Source organism: Oncorhynchus masou, chromosome 23, assembly GCF_036934945.1.
Source record: "Oncorhynchus masou masou isolate Uvic2021 chromosome 23, UVic_Omas_1.1, whole genome shotgun sequence".
NCBI classification, from domain to species: Eukaryota; Metazoa; Chordata; class Actinopteri; order Salmoniformes; family Salmonidae; genus Oncorhynchus; species Oncorhynchus masou.
The window spans coordinates 26,267,810-26,280,146 of record NC_088234.1 but is presented as its reverse complement, the minus strand read 5'-3'; the positions used below and the strand labels follow the sequence as shown (position 1 = coordinate 26,280,146).

The 12,337-nt window shown below is 44.4% G+C and overlaps 1 protein-coding gene across 2 annotated transcripts; it reads left to right on the top strand.

Moving 5' to 3' along the window:
* The first annotated feature begins 6,095 nt into the window (after nucleotides 1–6,095).
* Nucleotides 6,096–9,886, top strand: LOC135509951 (DNA damage-inducible transcript 4-like protein). 2 transcript variants are annotated; one of them, XM_064930772.1, is made up of 3 exons: nucleotides 6,096–6,164; nucleotides 7,275–7,396; nucleotides 8,640–9,886. In XM_064930772.1, the coding sequence occupies exons 2-3, from the start codon at nucleotides 7,306–7,308 to the stop codon at nucleotides 9,128–9,130; spliced, it is 582 nt and encodes a 193-aa protein (XP_064786844.1). In that variant the 5' UTR covers nucleotides 6,096–6,164; nucleotides 7,275–7,305; the 3' UTR covers nucleotides 9,131–9,886. The 2 variants fall into 2 exon arrangements, with proteins under 2 accessions (XP_064786844.1, XP_064786843.1); XM_064930771.1 differs by lacking the exon at nucleotides 6,096–6,164 and having other exon boundaries at nucleotides 7,175–7,396.
* Nucleotides 9,887–12,337: the final 2,451 nt, after the last annotated feature.

Below are 12,337 nucleotides of genomic sequence, written 5' to 3'. Positions count from 1 at the left end.
CATCTACCCGAAGGAGTTATCCGGCTGGCTCCTCCGTCGCAACGTTACCTGAACGCCCATCTGCGGTCCGCTAACCGTTAGCTGTCTTATCGGCTGCTATCTGAATAGACCTATTGGACAATTTTATTTTATTTTATTTATATAATTAACTTTTTTCTTGGGCCTCTATAACTATATATATTGTTTTTTTTGTGTGATTTGGATTCATCCCCTCTACCACATGGAACCCCACTAATCCTACCGACGGAAACACACGAGGTGGCTAATAACAGACCTCCATCCTATGCTAGCTTGCTACCGATGGCCCGGTTAGCTGTCTAAATCGCCGTGACCCCAACCAACCTCTCTACTCAATGGACCCTTTTGATCACTCGACTAAGCATGCCTCTCCTTAATGTCAATATGCCTTGTCCATTGCTGTTCTGGTTAGTGTTTATTGGCTTATTTCACTGTAGAGCCTCTAGTCCTGCTCACTATACCTTAACCCACCTATTAGTTCCACCACTCACATATGCGATGACATCTCCTGGTTTCAATGATGTTTCCAGAGACAATATCTCTCTCTTCATCACTCAATACCTAGGTTTACCTACACTGTATTCACATCCTACCATACCTTTGTCTGTACATTATACCTTGAAGCTATTTTATCGACCCCAGAAACCTCCTTTTACTCTCTGTTCCAGACGTTCTAGACGACCAATTCTTATTGCTTTTAGCTGTACCCTTATCCTACTCCTCCTCTGTTCCTCTGGCGATGTAGAGGTGAATCCAGGCCCTGCAGTGTCTAGCTCCAATCCTATTCCCCAGGCGCTCTCTTTTGATGACTTCTGTAACCGTAATAGCCTTGGTTTCATGCATGTTAACATTAGAAGCCTCCTCCCTAAGTTTGTTCTATTCACTGCTTTAGCACACTCTGCCAACCCGGATGTTCTAGCTGTGTCTGAATTCTGGCTTAGGAAGACCATCAAAAATTCTGAAATTTTCATCCCAAACTACAACATTTTCAGACAAGATAGAACTGCCAAAGGGGGCGGTGTTGCAATCTACTGCAAAGATAGCCTGCAGAGTTCTGTCCTACTATCCAGGTCTGTACCCAAACAATTTGAACTTCTACTTTTAAAAATCCACCTCTCTAAAAACAAGTCTCTCACTGTTGCCGCCTGCTATAGACCACCCTCTACACCCAGCTGTGCTCTGGATACCATATGTGAACTGATTGCCCCCCATCTATCTTCAGAGTTTGTGCTGCTAGGCGACCTAAACTGGAAGATGCTTAACACCCCAGCCATCCTACAATCTAAGCTTGATGCCATCAATCTCACACAAATTATCAATGAACCTACCAGGTACCTCCCCAAAGCCTTAAACACGGGCACCCTCATAGATATCATCCTAACTAACTTGCCCTCTAAATACACCTCTGCTGTCTTCAACCAAGATCTCAGAGATCACTACCTCATTGCCTGCATCTGTAATGGGTCAGTGGTCAAACGACCTCCACTCATCACTGTCAAACTCTTCCTGAAACACTTCAGCGAGCAGGCCTTTCTAATCGACCTGGCCGGGGTATCCTGAAAGGATATTGATCTCATCCCGTCAGTAGAGGATGCCTGGATATATTTTTTAAATGCCTTCCTAACCATCTTAAATAAGCATGCCCCGTTCAATTTAGAACCAGGAACAGATATAGCCCTTGGTTCTCCCCAGACCTGACTGCCCTTAACCAACACAAAAACATCCTATGGCGTTCTGCATTAGCATTGAACAGCCCCCGTGATATGCAGCTGTTCAGGGAAGCTAGAAACCATTATACACAGGCAGTTAGAAAAGCCAGGGCTAGCTTTTTCAAGCAGAAATTTGCTTCCTGCAACACTAACTCAAAAAAGTTCTGGGACACTGTAAAGTCCATGGAGAATAAGAACACCTTCTCCCAGCTGCCCACTGCACTGAAGATAGGAAACACTGTCACCACTGATAAATCCACCATAATTGAGAATTTCAATAAGTACTTTTCTACGGTTGGCCATGCTTTCCACCTGGCTACTCCTACCCCGGTCAACAGCACTGCACCCCCCACAGCAACTCGCCCAAGCCTTCCCCGTTTCTCTTTCTCCCAAATCCAGTCAGCTGATGTTCTGAAAGAGCTGCAAAATCTGGACCCCTACAAATCAGCCGGGCTAGACAATCTGGACCCTTTCATCCTAAAATGATCTGCCGAAATTGTTGCCACCCCAATTACTAGCCTGTTCAACCTCTCTTTCGTGTCGTCTGAGATTCTCAAAGAGTGGAAAGCAGCTGCGGTCATCCCCCTCTTCAAAGGGGGGGACACTCTTGACCCAAACTGCTACAGACCTATATCTATCCTACCATGCCTTTCTAAGGTCTTCGAAAGCCAAGTCAACAAACAGATTACCGACCATTTCGAATCTCACCATACCTTCTCTGCTATGCAATCTGGTTTCAGAGCTGGTCATGGGTGCACCTCAACCACGATCAAGGTCCTAAACGATATCTTAACCGCCATCGATAAGAAACATTACTCTGCAGCCGTATTTATTGATCTGGCCAAGGCTTTCGACTCTGTCAATCACCACATCCTCATCGGCAGACTCGACAGCCTTGCTTTCTCAAATGATTGCCTCGCTTGGTTCACCAACTACTTCTCTGATAGAGTTCAGTGTGTCAAATCGGAGGGTCTGCTGTCCGGACCTCTGGCAGTCTCTATGGGGGTGCCACAGGGTTCAATTCTTGGACCGACTCTCTTCTCTGTATACATCAATGATGTCACTCTTGCTGCTGGTGAGTCTCTGATCCACCTCTACGCAGACGACACCATTCTGTATACTTCTGGCCCTTCTTTGGACACTGTGTTAACAACCATCCAGGCAAGCTTCAATGCCATACAACTCTCCTTCCGTGGCCTCCAATTGCTCTTAAATACAAGTAAAACTAAATGCATGCTCTTCAACCGATCGCTACCTGCACCAGCCCGCCTGTCCAACATCACTACTCTGGACGGCTCTGACTTAGAATACGTGGACAACTACGAATACTTAGGTGTCTGGTTAGACTTTAAACTCTCCTTCCAGACCCATATCAAACATCTCCAATCCAAAGTTAAATCTAGAATTGGCTTCCTATTTCGCAACAAAGCATCCTTCACTCATGCTGCCAAACATACCCTTGTAAAACTGACCATCCTACCAATCCTCGACTTCGGCGATGTCATTTACAAAATAGCCTCCAAACCCCTACTCAACAAATTGGATGCAGTCTATCACAGTGCAATCCATTTTGTCACCAAAGCCCCATATACTACCGACCATTGCGACCTGTACGCTCTCGTTGGCTGGCCCTCGCTTCATACTCGTTGCCAAACCCACTGGCTCCATGTCATCTACAAGACCCTGCTAGGTAAAGTCCCCCCTTATCTCAGCTCGCTGGTCACCATAGCATCTCCCACCTGTTGCACACGCTCCAGCAGGTATATCTCTCTAGTCACTCCCAAAACCAATTCTTTCTTTGGCCGCCTCTCCTTACAGTTCTCTGCTGCCAATGACTGGAACGAACTACAAAAATCTCTGAAACTGGAAACACTTATCTCCCTCTCTAGCTTTAAGCACCAACTGTCAGAGCAGCTCACAGATTACTACACCTGTATATAGCCCACCTATAATTTAGCCCAAACAACTACCTCTTTCCCTACTGTATTTATTTTATTTGTTTATTTATTTTGCTCCTTTGCACCCCATTATTTGTATTTCTACTTTGCACATTCTTCCACTGCAAATCTACCATTCCAGTGTTTACTTTTTTGCTAAGTCAAACGACACCGCTGGTTCTGCTCACACTGCCCTACCCTGTGCTCTGACCTCTTTCTCCCCTCTCTCTCCAGATGAAATCTCGCTTCTTGTGACGGCCGGCCGCCCAACAACCTGCCCGCTTGACCCTATTCCCTCCACTCTTCTCCAGACCATTTCCGGAGACCTTCTCCCTTACCTCACCTCGCTCATCAACTCATCCCTGACCGCTGGCTACGTCCCTTCCGTCTTCAAGAGAGCGAGAGTTGCACCCCTTCTGAAAAAACCTACACTCGATCCCTCCGATGTCAACAACTACAGACCAGTATCCCTTCTTTCTTTTCTCTCCAAAACTCTTGAACGTGCCGTCCTTGGCCAGCTCTCCCGCTATCTCTCTCAGAATGACCTTCTTGATCCAAATCAGTCAGGTTTCAAGACTAGTCATTCAACTGAGACTGCTCTACTCTCTCTCCTCTGCTCTCATCCTTCTAGACCTATCGGCTGCCTTCGATACTGTGAACCATCAGATCCTCCTCTCCACCCTCTCCGAGTTGGGCATCTCCGGCGCGGCCCACGCTTGGATTGCGTCCTACCTGACAGGTCGCTCCTACCAGGTGGCGTGGCGAGAATCTGTCCCCTCGCCACGCACTCTCACCACTGGTGTCCCCCAGGGCTCTGTTCTAGGCCCTCTCCTATTCTCGCTATACACCAAGTCACTTGGCTCTGTCATAACCTCACATGGTCTCTCCTATCATTGCTATGCAGACGACACACAATTAATCTTCTCCTTTCCCCCTTCTGATGACCAGGTGGCGAATCGCATCTCTGCATGTCTGGCAGACATATCAGTGTGGATGACGGATCACCACCTCAAGCTGAACCTCGGCAAGACGGAGCTGCTCTTCCTCCCGGGGAAGGACTGCCCGTTCCATGATCTCGCCATCACGGTTGACAACTCCATTGTGTCCTCCTCCCAGAGCGCTAAGAACATTGGCGTGATCCTGGACAACACCCTGTCGTTCTCAACTAACATCAAGGCGGTGGCCCGTTCCTGTAGGTTCATGCTCTACAACATCCGCAGAGTACGACCCTGCCTCACACAGGAAGCGGCGCAGGTCCTAATCCAGGCACTTGTCATCTCCCGTCTGGATTACTGCAACTCGCTGTTGGCTGGGCTCCCTGCCTGTGCCATTAAACCCCTACAACTCATCCAGAATGCCGCAGCCCGTCTGGTGTTCAACCTTCCCAAGTTCTCTCACGTCACCCCGCTCCTCCGCTCTCTCCACTGGCTTCCAGTTGAAGCTCGCATCCGCTACAAGACCATGGTGCTTGCCTACGGAGCTGTGAGGGGAACGGCATCGCAGTACCTCCAGGCTCTGATCAGGCCCTACACCCAAACAAGGGCACTGCGTTCATCCACCTCTGGCCTGCTCGCCTCCCTACCACTGAGGAAGTACAGTTCCCGCTCAGCCCAGTCAAAACTGTTCGCTGCTCTGGCCCCCCAATGGTGGAACAAACTCCCTCACGACGCCAGGACAGCGGAGTCAATCACCACCTTCCGGAGACACCTGAAACCCCACCTCTTCAAGGAATACCTAGGATAGGATAAAGTAATCCTTCTCACCCCCCCTTAAATGATTTAGATGCACTATTGTAAAGTGGCTGTTCCACTGATGTCAGAAGGTGAATTCACCAATTTGTAAATCGCTCTGGATAAGAGCGTCTGCTAAATGACTTAAATGTAAATGTAAATGTTTACTTGCTATATCGTATTTACTTTGCCACCATTGCCTTTTTTTGCCTTTACTTCCCTTATCTCACCTCATTTGCCCACATCGTATATAGACTTGTTTATACTGTATTATTGACTGTATGTTTGTTTTACTCCATGTGTAACTCTGTGTCGTTATGAAATTATGAATAATAAGCATATGTATTTTACCTGATAATAGACTACTAATGATAATATAACAACTTGAAATACCGAGCTTGTAACGTTAAGTAGCCTAGGTTAATTTAGCTGACATTACATTTAGGAAATTAAGCTGAGTTATCTGAGACATTTTTGCAACTCATTGAAACTCTGAAAATAAATACATGGGCAAATGTTAACAAACATAATAACAATAGGCCTGCATTATGGTAGGCAGCTAATTGTTAAATTACACTTTCCATCCTTACCTTGGAAGGTCACTGTCTCTGCACTGATCGCCTGTGACTGAGACAACGCAAGCTACCCAATGGGAGCGTAGTAGAACGCCTCTCTGAATAACGGGGCGTGGTTTTGGCGTAACCGCGTTTGGAAAAAGAAAGATGCGTACAAGAAAGCCATACGTTTAGGACCGCTACCTGTTGAATATGGTACTTTGATTACTATAACTTTTTTAACTGAAGAATTATCGCACGTGAGTGATTGAAAAATGCAGGCAGCAACAAATTAATGTTAATTGATTATTGGCTGACGCAATTTCTTCCGTGGCCAATCATGTGCCTTGGGGCAGACGTACTCTGAGAGCCCTGAAAAGCGCAAGGTGTGTTACTTGAACCGGTGATTAACTTCAGCAATTTCCAGGACGATAAACTGACTCCGATTGGACAAAGCAGCGAGAGCTGTGAGGAGAAGAGTATAAATACCCCCAACGCGTTGCTCTAGCTGTAGGCAGTGTTAATGTTTGTGGGAGGTGTATTTGGTTGTAGCCCACAAATTTGTTGTTTGTGGGGAAAGTATAATAGAGCCTTTGTAAAAAAAATATATATAATTTATTTTGAACAAACATAGCTATATCAAGGTAAGCTAGTTTATTTTATTCAATACTTGTTGAGTGTTCTGATGCTGCAAGCGAACGTTTTGAGTTATTATTAGGACTAACCAAAAATGTTATACAGAGGTTTTTCGAAACATATTTCGAACGCATACATACATTTACATCTACTCCGATTTCAGAGCACTCTCGTCAGTGTGCCAGATCGCAGAATAATTGAAGAATTTACGAATTTACACTTCTGCAAAAATAGCGGAATTAAATTGTCAGCAGCGCAGTTAGTCACCAACGCTCTGGATAACATGAACATCATAACCAGTTCTGCTAGGGCGACTGAAATGGTCAGAGGTGTTCTCATTTGTCTTGCAGTAGCTAGCCGAAGTTAGCCAGTTAGCTTGGGTGCTTGACTGCGGTTGAGGTCAGAACGCTCGGATCAGCCCTACTCCTCGACCAGAGCGTCCACTGTGCGCTCGGAAGCGAAACGCTCTGAATTTACGAACGTCCAGGGAGCGCGCTCTGGCACTCCAGATTGAATTTACGAAGATCCCTAGCAACAGTAACTAGATGCAAATTGGCCTACTTTGAGCATTTTATAAGCTTTGTGTTGATAAATTGGCGAATGCTTACTAGCTATCAAAGTGTAGGCTATGCGAAGTTGGCTTGTGAATTATTGCTACATTTTAATAAAATGTACCTTTTATTTTTACAGCACTTTTAAAAAGGACCTAAGGGTTGTCGCCATGGTTGCTACAAGCAAACTGAAGAGTAAAAACCCGGAATTCATATCAGAATTGATTGACCGTAGATACGACCAGACTTGTGTTGAAAATGGTAAGCGTTTTGCGCTCTTTCTCCAATGTATACGTTCATGTGAGCATATTGCAACTGGGACATTTCTAAGTTCTCCAATCCATTCATTCAGCGCTTGTTTACGCCAATATGTGTGCGTAGTTGCAGGGAAGAATGGAAGGGGATGGTGAAGTCAAGTCATCTTTTATCATATGCCAGCCAACAGGACTCTGTTTCTTCAATTAAAGTTGTTGGCATGTATCAATGTGAGATTTGAATGCACACGGTAGCTGTTGTACTGTAGTTACAATTTTAACTTCTATGACACATTGCAATTGAATTCACATACCTCAAATGACAACTATAAAGATTGCGTGCAGAGAAGAGGTGTAATGTTGACAACAGTCCATGCACCATGACTCTGGTTCAAGTCTTATTTCTTCTCACTGACCTGAGGACTGGCTAGGTGAAAGCCAATAAGCATTATGGTGGTTAGGCTATCCAGTGGATTCTGGCAGTGAAGAGGACATGACACTTTGGGAGGCCTTTGCGCCACATGACTGTCATTGACTGACCGATTGCTATAACATGTGGTGAGCTGATAGGTCAAATGCCAATGTCTAAGCAGTGGAACACAACCTTTTGTTGCATGTTTTTGTTTGTCTTCATCCTGAATGCAGCCCAGGTGACTCCAATGTATGGAAATCAAATAGTGACACAATTAAAATATATTTTCCCCCTCAAATGAGCCTGACAAATTGGTCCATATTATCAGGCTGGTGTGTTAACAATAAGAATGATCATCTGTAGGCCAACTGATTCAGCATTGTGGTTATAAATAAATGGTCAGACTCATGGGGTTTGCCCATCTCTATTTGTGCAAATCATTAGCTATATCACTGTCCCAAATTGTCAGTCATGGGGAAACAGTCTATGCCCTTTCACTTACCCAATTGAACAAACTGCTACTGTTGCACAAATATGATATAAGAACACCACTTACTCAAGAAACCATATACAAACATGGTTTCACATCCATATTGATGTATAAAGGAGAAATAAGCCAGCTTACTGCTGTGCAATGTCAGTGGGAATTTTCAATCAAATTCCTCAGACCAATTTGACCCAGTCAATATACCATGTCTCTAATACTGGGGGTGGGGGTCCATGTCTCCCCCTTAAGCTACACGCCTGACTTTATTAAATGTTCTTGTATTTGACTGAGGCCCATAGTATGCACTTTTGCGTTGTCTTTTAAACATCACTCAACTTTGTCTTCTGTCAGAGCTGGATTCCTGGGACCACTGTTTGGCTGAGCCCCACCTGAATGTGGAGGTGTCGGAGGACAGGATGTGTCAGCAGTTGGCCAATATGTTCGAGAACTGCCTGTCACGGGCCAAGAAGACCACCATGCGTTGCTCTAAGGTGCTGGTCCCGGAGAAGCTGACTCTGAGGATAGCACGCGATGTACTGCGCCTGTCGTCGGGCGAGCCGTGCGGCCTACGCGGCTGTGTACTCTACGTGCACCTGGAGCAGGAACAGTGCTGTAAGCAGCTGGAGCGCATCGTGTACAATGCAGATGTTGTGCCCACCTTCGAGCTGACGTTGGTGTTCAAGCAGGACTGTAGTGCATGGCCCAGTCTCAGGGACTTCCTGCACATTGGTGCCTGTTTCACTCCAGGCTTCAGGCATGCGCTCAAACTCAGTCCTGGCTTCCGGCTCATCAAGAAGAAGCTCTACTCATCCTTGGCTGGTACTGTGGTAGAGGAGTACTGAGAAGGGGGAATTGAGGAAGGTGGGACACCATGGTTCAGTCAGCTGTCCTTGGGGTGGCATGCACAATGCTTTTCTACACTTGAATATCTGAATGTTAAGATCACTCCTGGAGGGTCTAATTTTCTACATGTTTTTTTGTATGAATACAGTTTTTGAACGAGTAGTGTTGTACAAGGGTTATTGTTGTCCTGTCTGTTGCAATGTCCAGGATTCTACAACTGATTACTCAAAATGGACGGACAAGTCTTGGTTACTGTAATGGATTGTCTAATGCCTAAACAAGATTAACACAACTTTTTTTTTTTTTTACTTCACTTAGAACAAACTTTGCTAATCTGTTTGTTTCCAGATTTGTCCACTGCTGTGCAACAAAGTAAACCCACCTAGAGGCTATAGGAACAGGACTTGGAAAAGTTTGGGGGGCCATAATGTTGGTGTTCAATGCTGAATTGAGGGTATGTAAGTGTTTGTTAGCGAGCCATTGAATGTTTGTCCTTGTGAACATGCTGCTTATTGACGGGCTCCAACCTTGACGGATGCCTTAAACTGCCACTTAGATTTTTCTTCATTATCTAAATGTTGTTTTTTCTTGCACTTGTTAGATCCTAGCTCCACAGGGGGTTCTTCAGGGCTTGTTCTTTTTATACCTTTTCTCAATTGATGGCTGTTTAAATTTAGGATTTTTTTTGTTTTTGTTGAGATTCCTGTTAAAGGCAGTGGCAATCTTGTCTTTGACAATTAAACATTTTAAACCTACCTTGAGTCACTTGTCAAGTGTTATTTAATGGGTTCATTCTGTTCAGATGCACTACACTCCTGAAGTTGGTTGCCATTTTTAAGTTTCCTAAGAAATAATTCAATTGTAATTTTTCCAACAGGAGATGTTGGATAATCTGTCACCAAGCCAGCTCTGCATGTTCTGGTGCCATGAATGAGACTGGGGTAGTCCTTGCTAACAAGGATGTAAACACATTTGTGCTCTAGTTGAGTGAAATATGCTGTTTGTGTAGAACATTTCTGGGATCTTTCAGCTCATGAAACATGGTGCCAAAACTTTACATGTTGCATTTATATTTCTCTTCAGTATGTCCTTTTCCCTACTACAGTACTAAACCTAGTCCAACTGCTATAACTTTGCAATATCTTATGAACATTTCTTATTGGAGACTCATTGGGCAACATGCACCCCTAACATAATCCCAACCTACAGAACTTGGTTTGACGTAGAAACCTTGTCATCAAAAGACTTGTATAAACATTTTAGTGCCATGCATTGCGAACAGTTAATTTTTCCAGTGTATTCTGTAAATGAGAGCACCAACTTACACCATGCATCAGGCCTTCCACTAAATGCAATGAAAGGGAGACCACGAAAAGCAATAGGGTGACACTTGCAATGTGTCAATGGGATAATTAACCCATATACGGTAGTTGCTGGCTACGAACTATCCTTTACATGTTTCATGACTTTTGTATGTCCGCCATCCATTGGCTAGTGATTGCTTGGATGAGTTTGACTCCATTAGTTTACTGACTGTTACAATAAGTGTCCAGTGTTGTAAGGAACAGGTCGTTAAATGTGTGATTCCCTCATGCATCAACAGGAATCCTCAGCTGTAAGTATCTACATGAGCCCACATTGTACAGAACCAGGCACTCCCAGGCCACTACAGTGGTGCAAACAGCTCATCAAAGATTTTTCTAGATGGAACTTCAGCTATCAGGTCCAAATCCTGTACATACAGTTGAAGTCGAAAGTTTACATACACCCTAGTCAAATACATTTAAACTCAGCTTTTCACAATTCCTGACATTTAATCCGCGTAAAAATTCCCTGTCTTCGGTCAGTTAGATCACTATTTTTAAGAATGTGAAATGTCAGAATAATAGAGCTCGAATTTGGCTTTTATTTCTTTCATCACATTCCCAGTGGGTCAGAAGTTTACATACACTCAATATTAGATAGCATTACCTTTAAATTGTTTAACTTGGGTCAAACGTTTCAGATAGCCTTCCACAAGCTTCCCACAATAAGTTGGGTGAATTTTGGCCCATTCCTTCTGACAGAGCTAGTGTAACTGGGTCAAGTTTGTTGGTATCCTTGCTCGCACACGCTTTTTCAGTTCTGACCACACATTGTCTATGGGATTGAGTTCAAGGCTTTGTGATGGCCACTCCAATACCTTGACATTGTTGTCCTTAAGCCATTTTGCCACAGCTTTGGAAGTATGCTTGGGATCATTGTCCATTTGGAAGACCCATTTGCGACCAAGCTTTAACTTCCTGACTGATGTTGCTTCAATATATCCACATCATTTTCCTTCCTCGTGATACCATTTATTTTGTGACGTGCACCAGTCCCTCCTGCAGCAAAGCATCCCCACAACATGATGCTGCCACCCCGTACTTCAAGGTTGGGATGGTGTTCTTTGGCTTGCAAGCGTCCCCCTTTTCCCTCCAAACATAACAATGGTCATTATGGCCAAACAGTTCAATTTTTTGTTTCATCAGACCAGAGGACATTTCTCCAAAACGTCCGATCTTTGTCCCCATGTACAGTTGTCTGGCTTTTTTCTGGCGGTTTTGGAGCAGTGGCGTCTTCCTTGCTGAGTGGTCTTTCAGGTTATGTTGATATGGAACTCGTTTTACTGTGAATATAGATACTTTTGCACCTATTTCCTCCAGCATCTTCACATGATCCTTTGCTGTTCTAGGGTTGATTTGCACTTTTCGCACCAAAGTACGTTCATCTCTAGTAGACAGAACGCAACTCCTTCCAGAGTGGTATGATGGCTGCGTGGTCTCATAGTGTTTATACTTGTGTACTATTGTTTGTACAGATGAACATGGTACCTTCAGGCGTTTGGAAATTGCTCCCAAGGATGAACCAGACTTGTGGAGGTCTACAATTTTATTTCTGAGGTCTTGGCTGATTTCTTTTGATTTCCCCATGATGTCAAGCAAAGAGGCACTGAGTTTGAAGGTAGGCCTTGAAATACATCCACAGGTACACCTCCAATTGACTCAAATTATGTCAATTTGCCTATCAGAAGCTTCTAAAGCCATGACATCATTTTCTGACCTACTGGAATTGTGATACAGTGAATTATAAGTGATATAATCTGTCTGTAAACAATTGTTGGAAAAATTACTTGTGTCATGCACAAAGTAGATGTCCTAACCGACTTGCCAAAACTATAGTTTGTT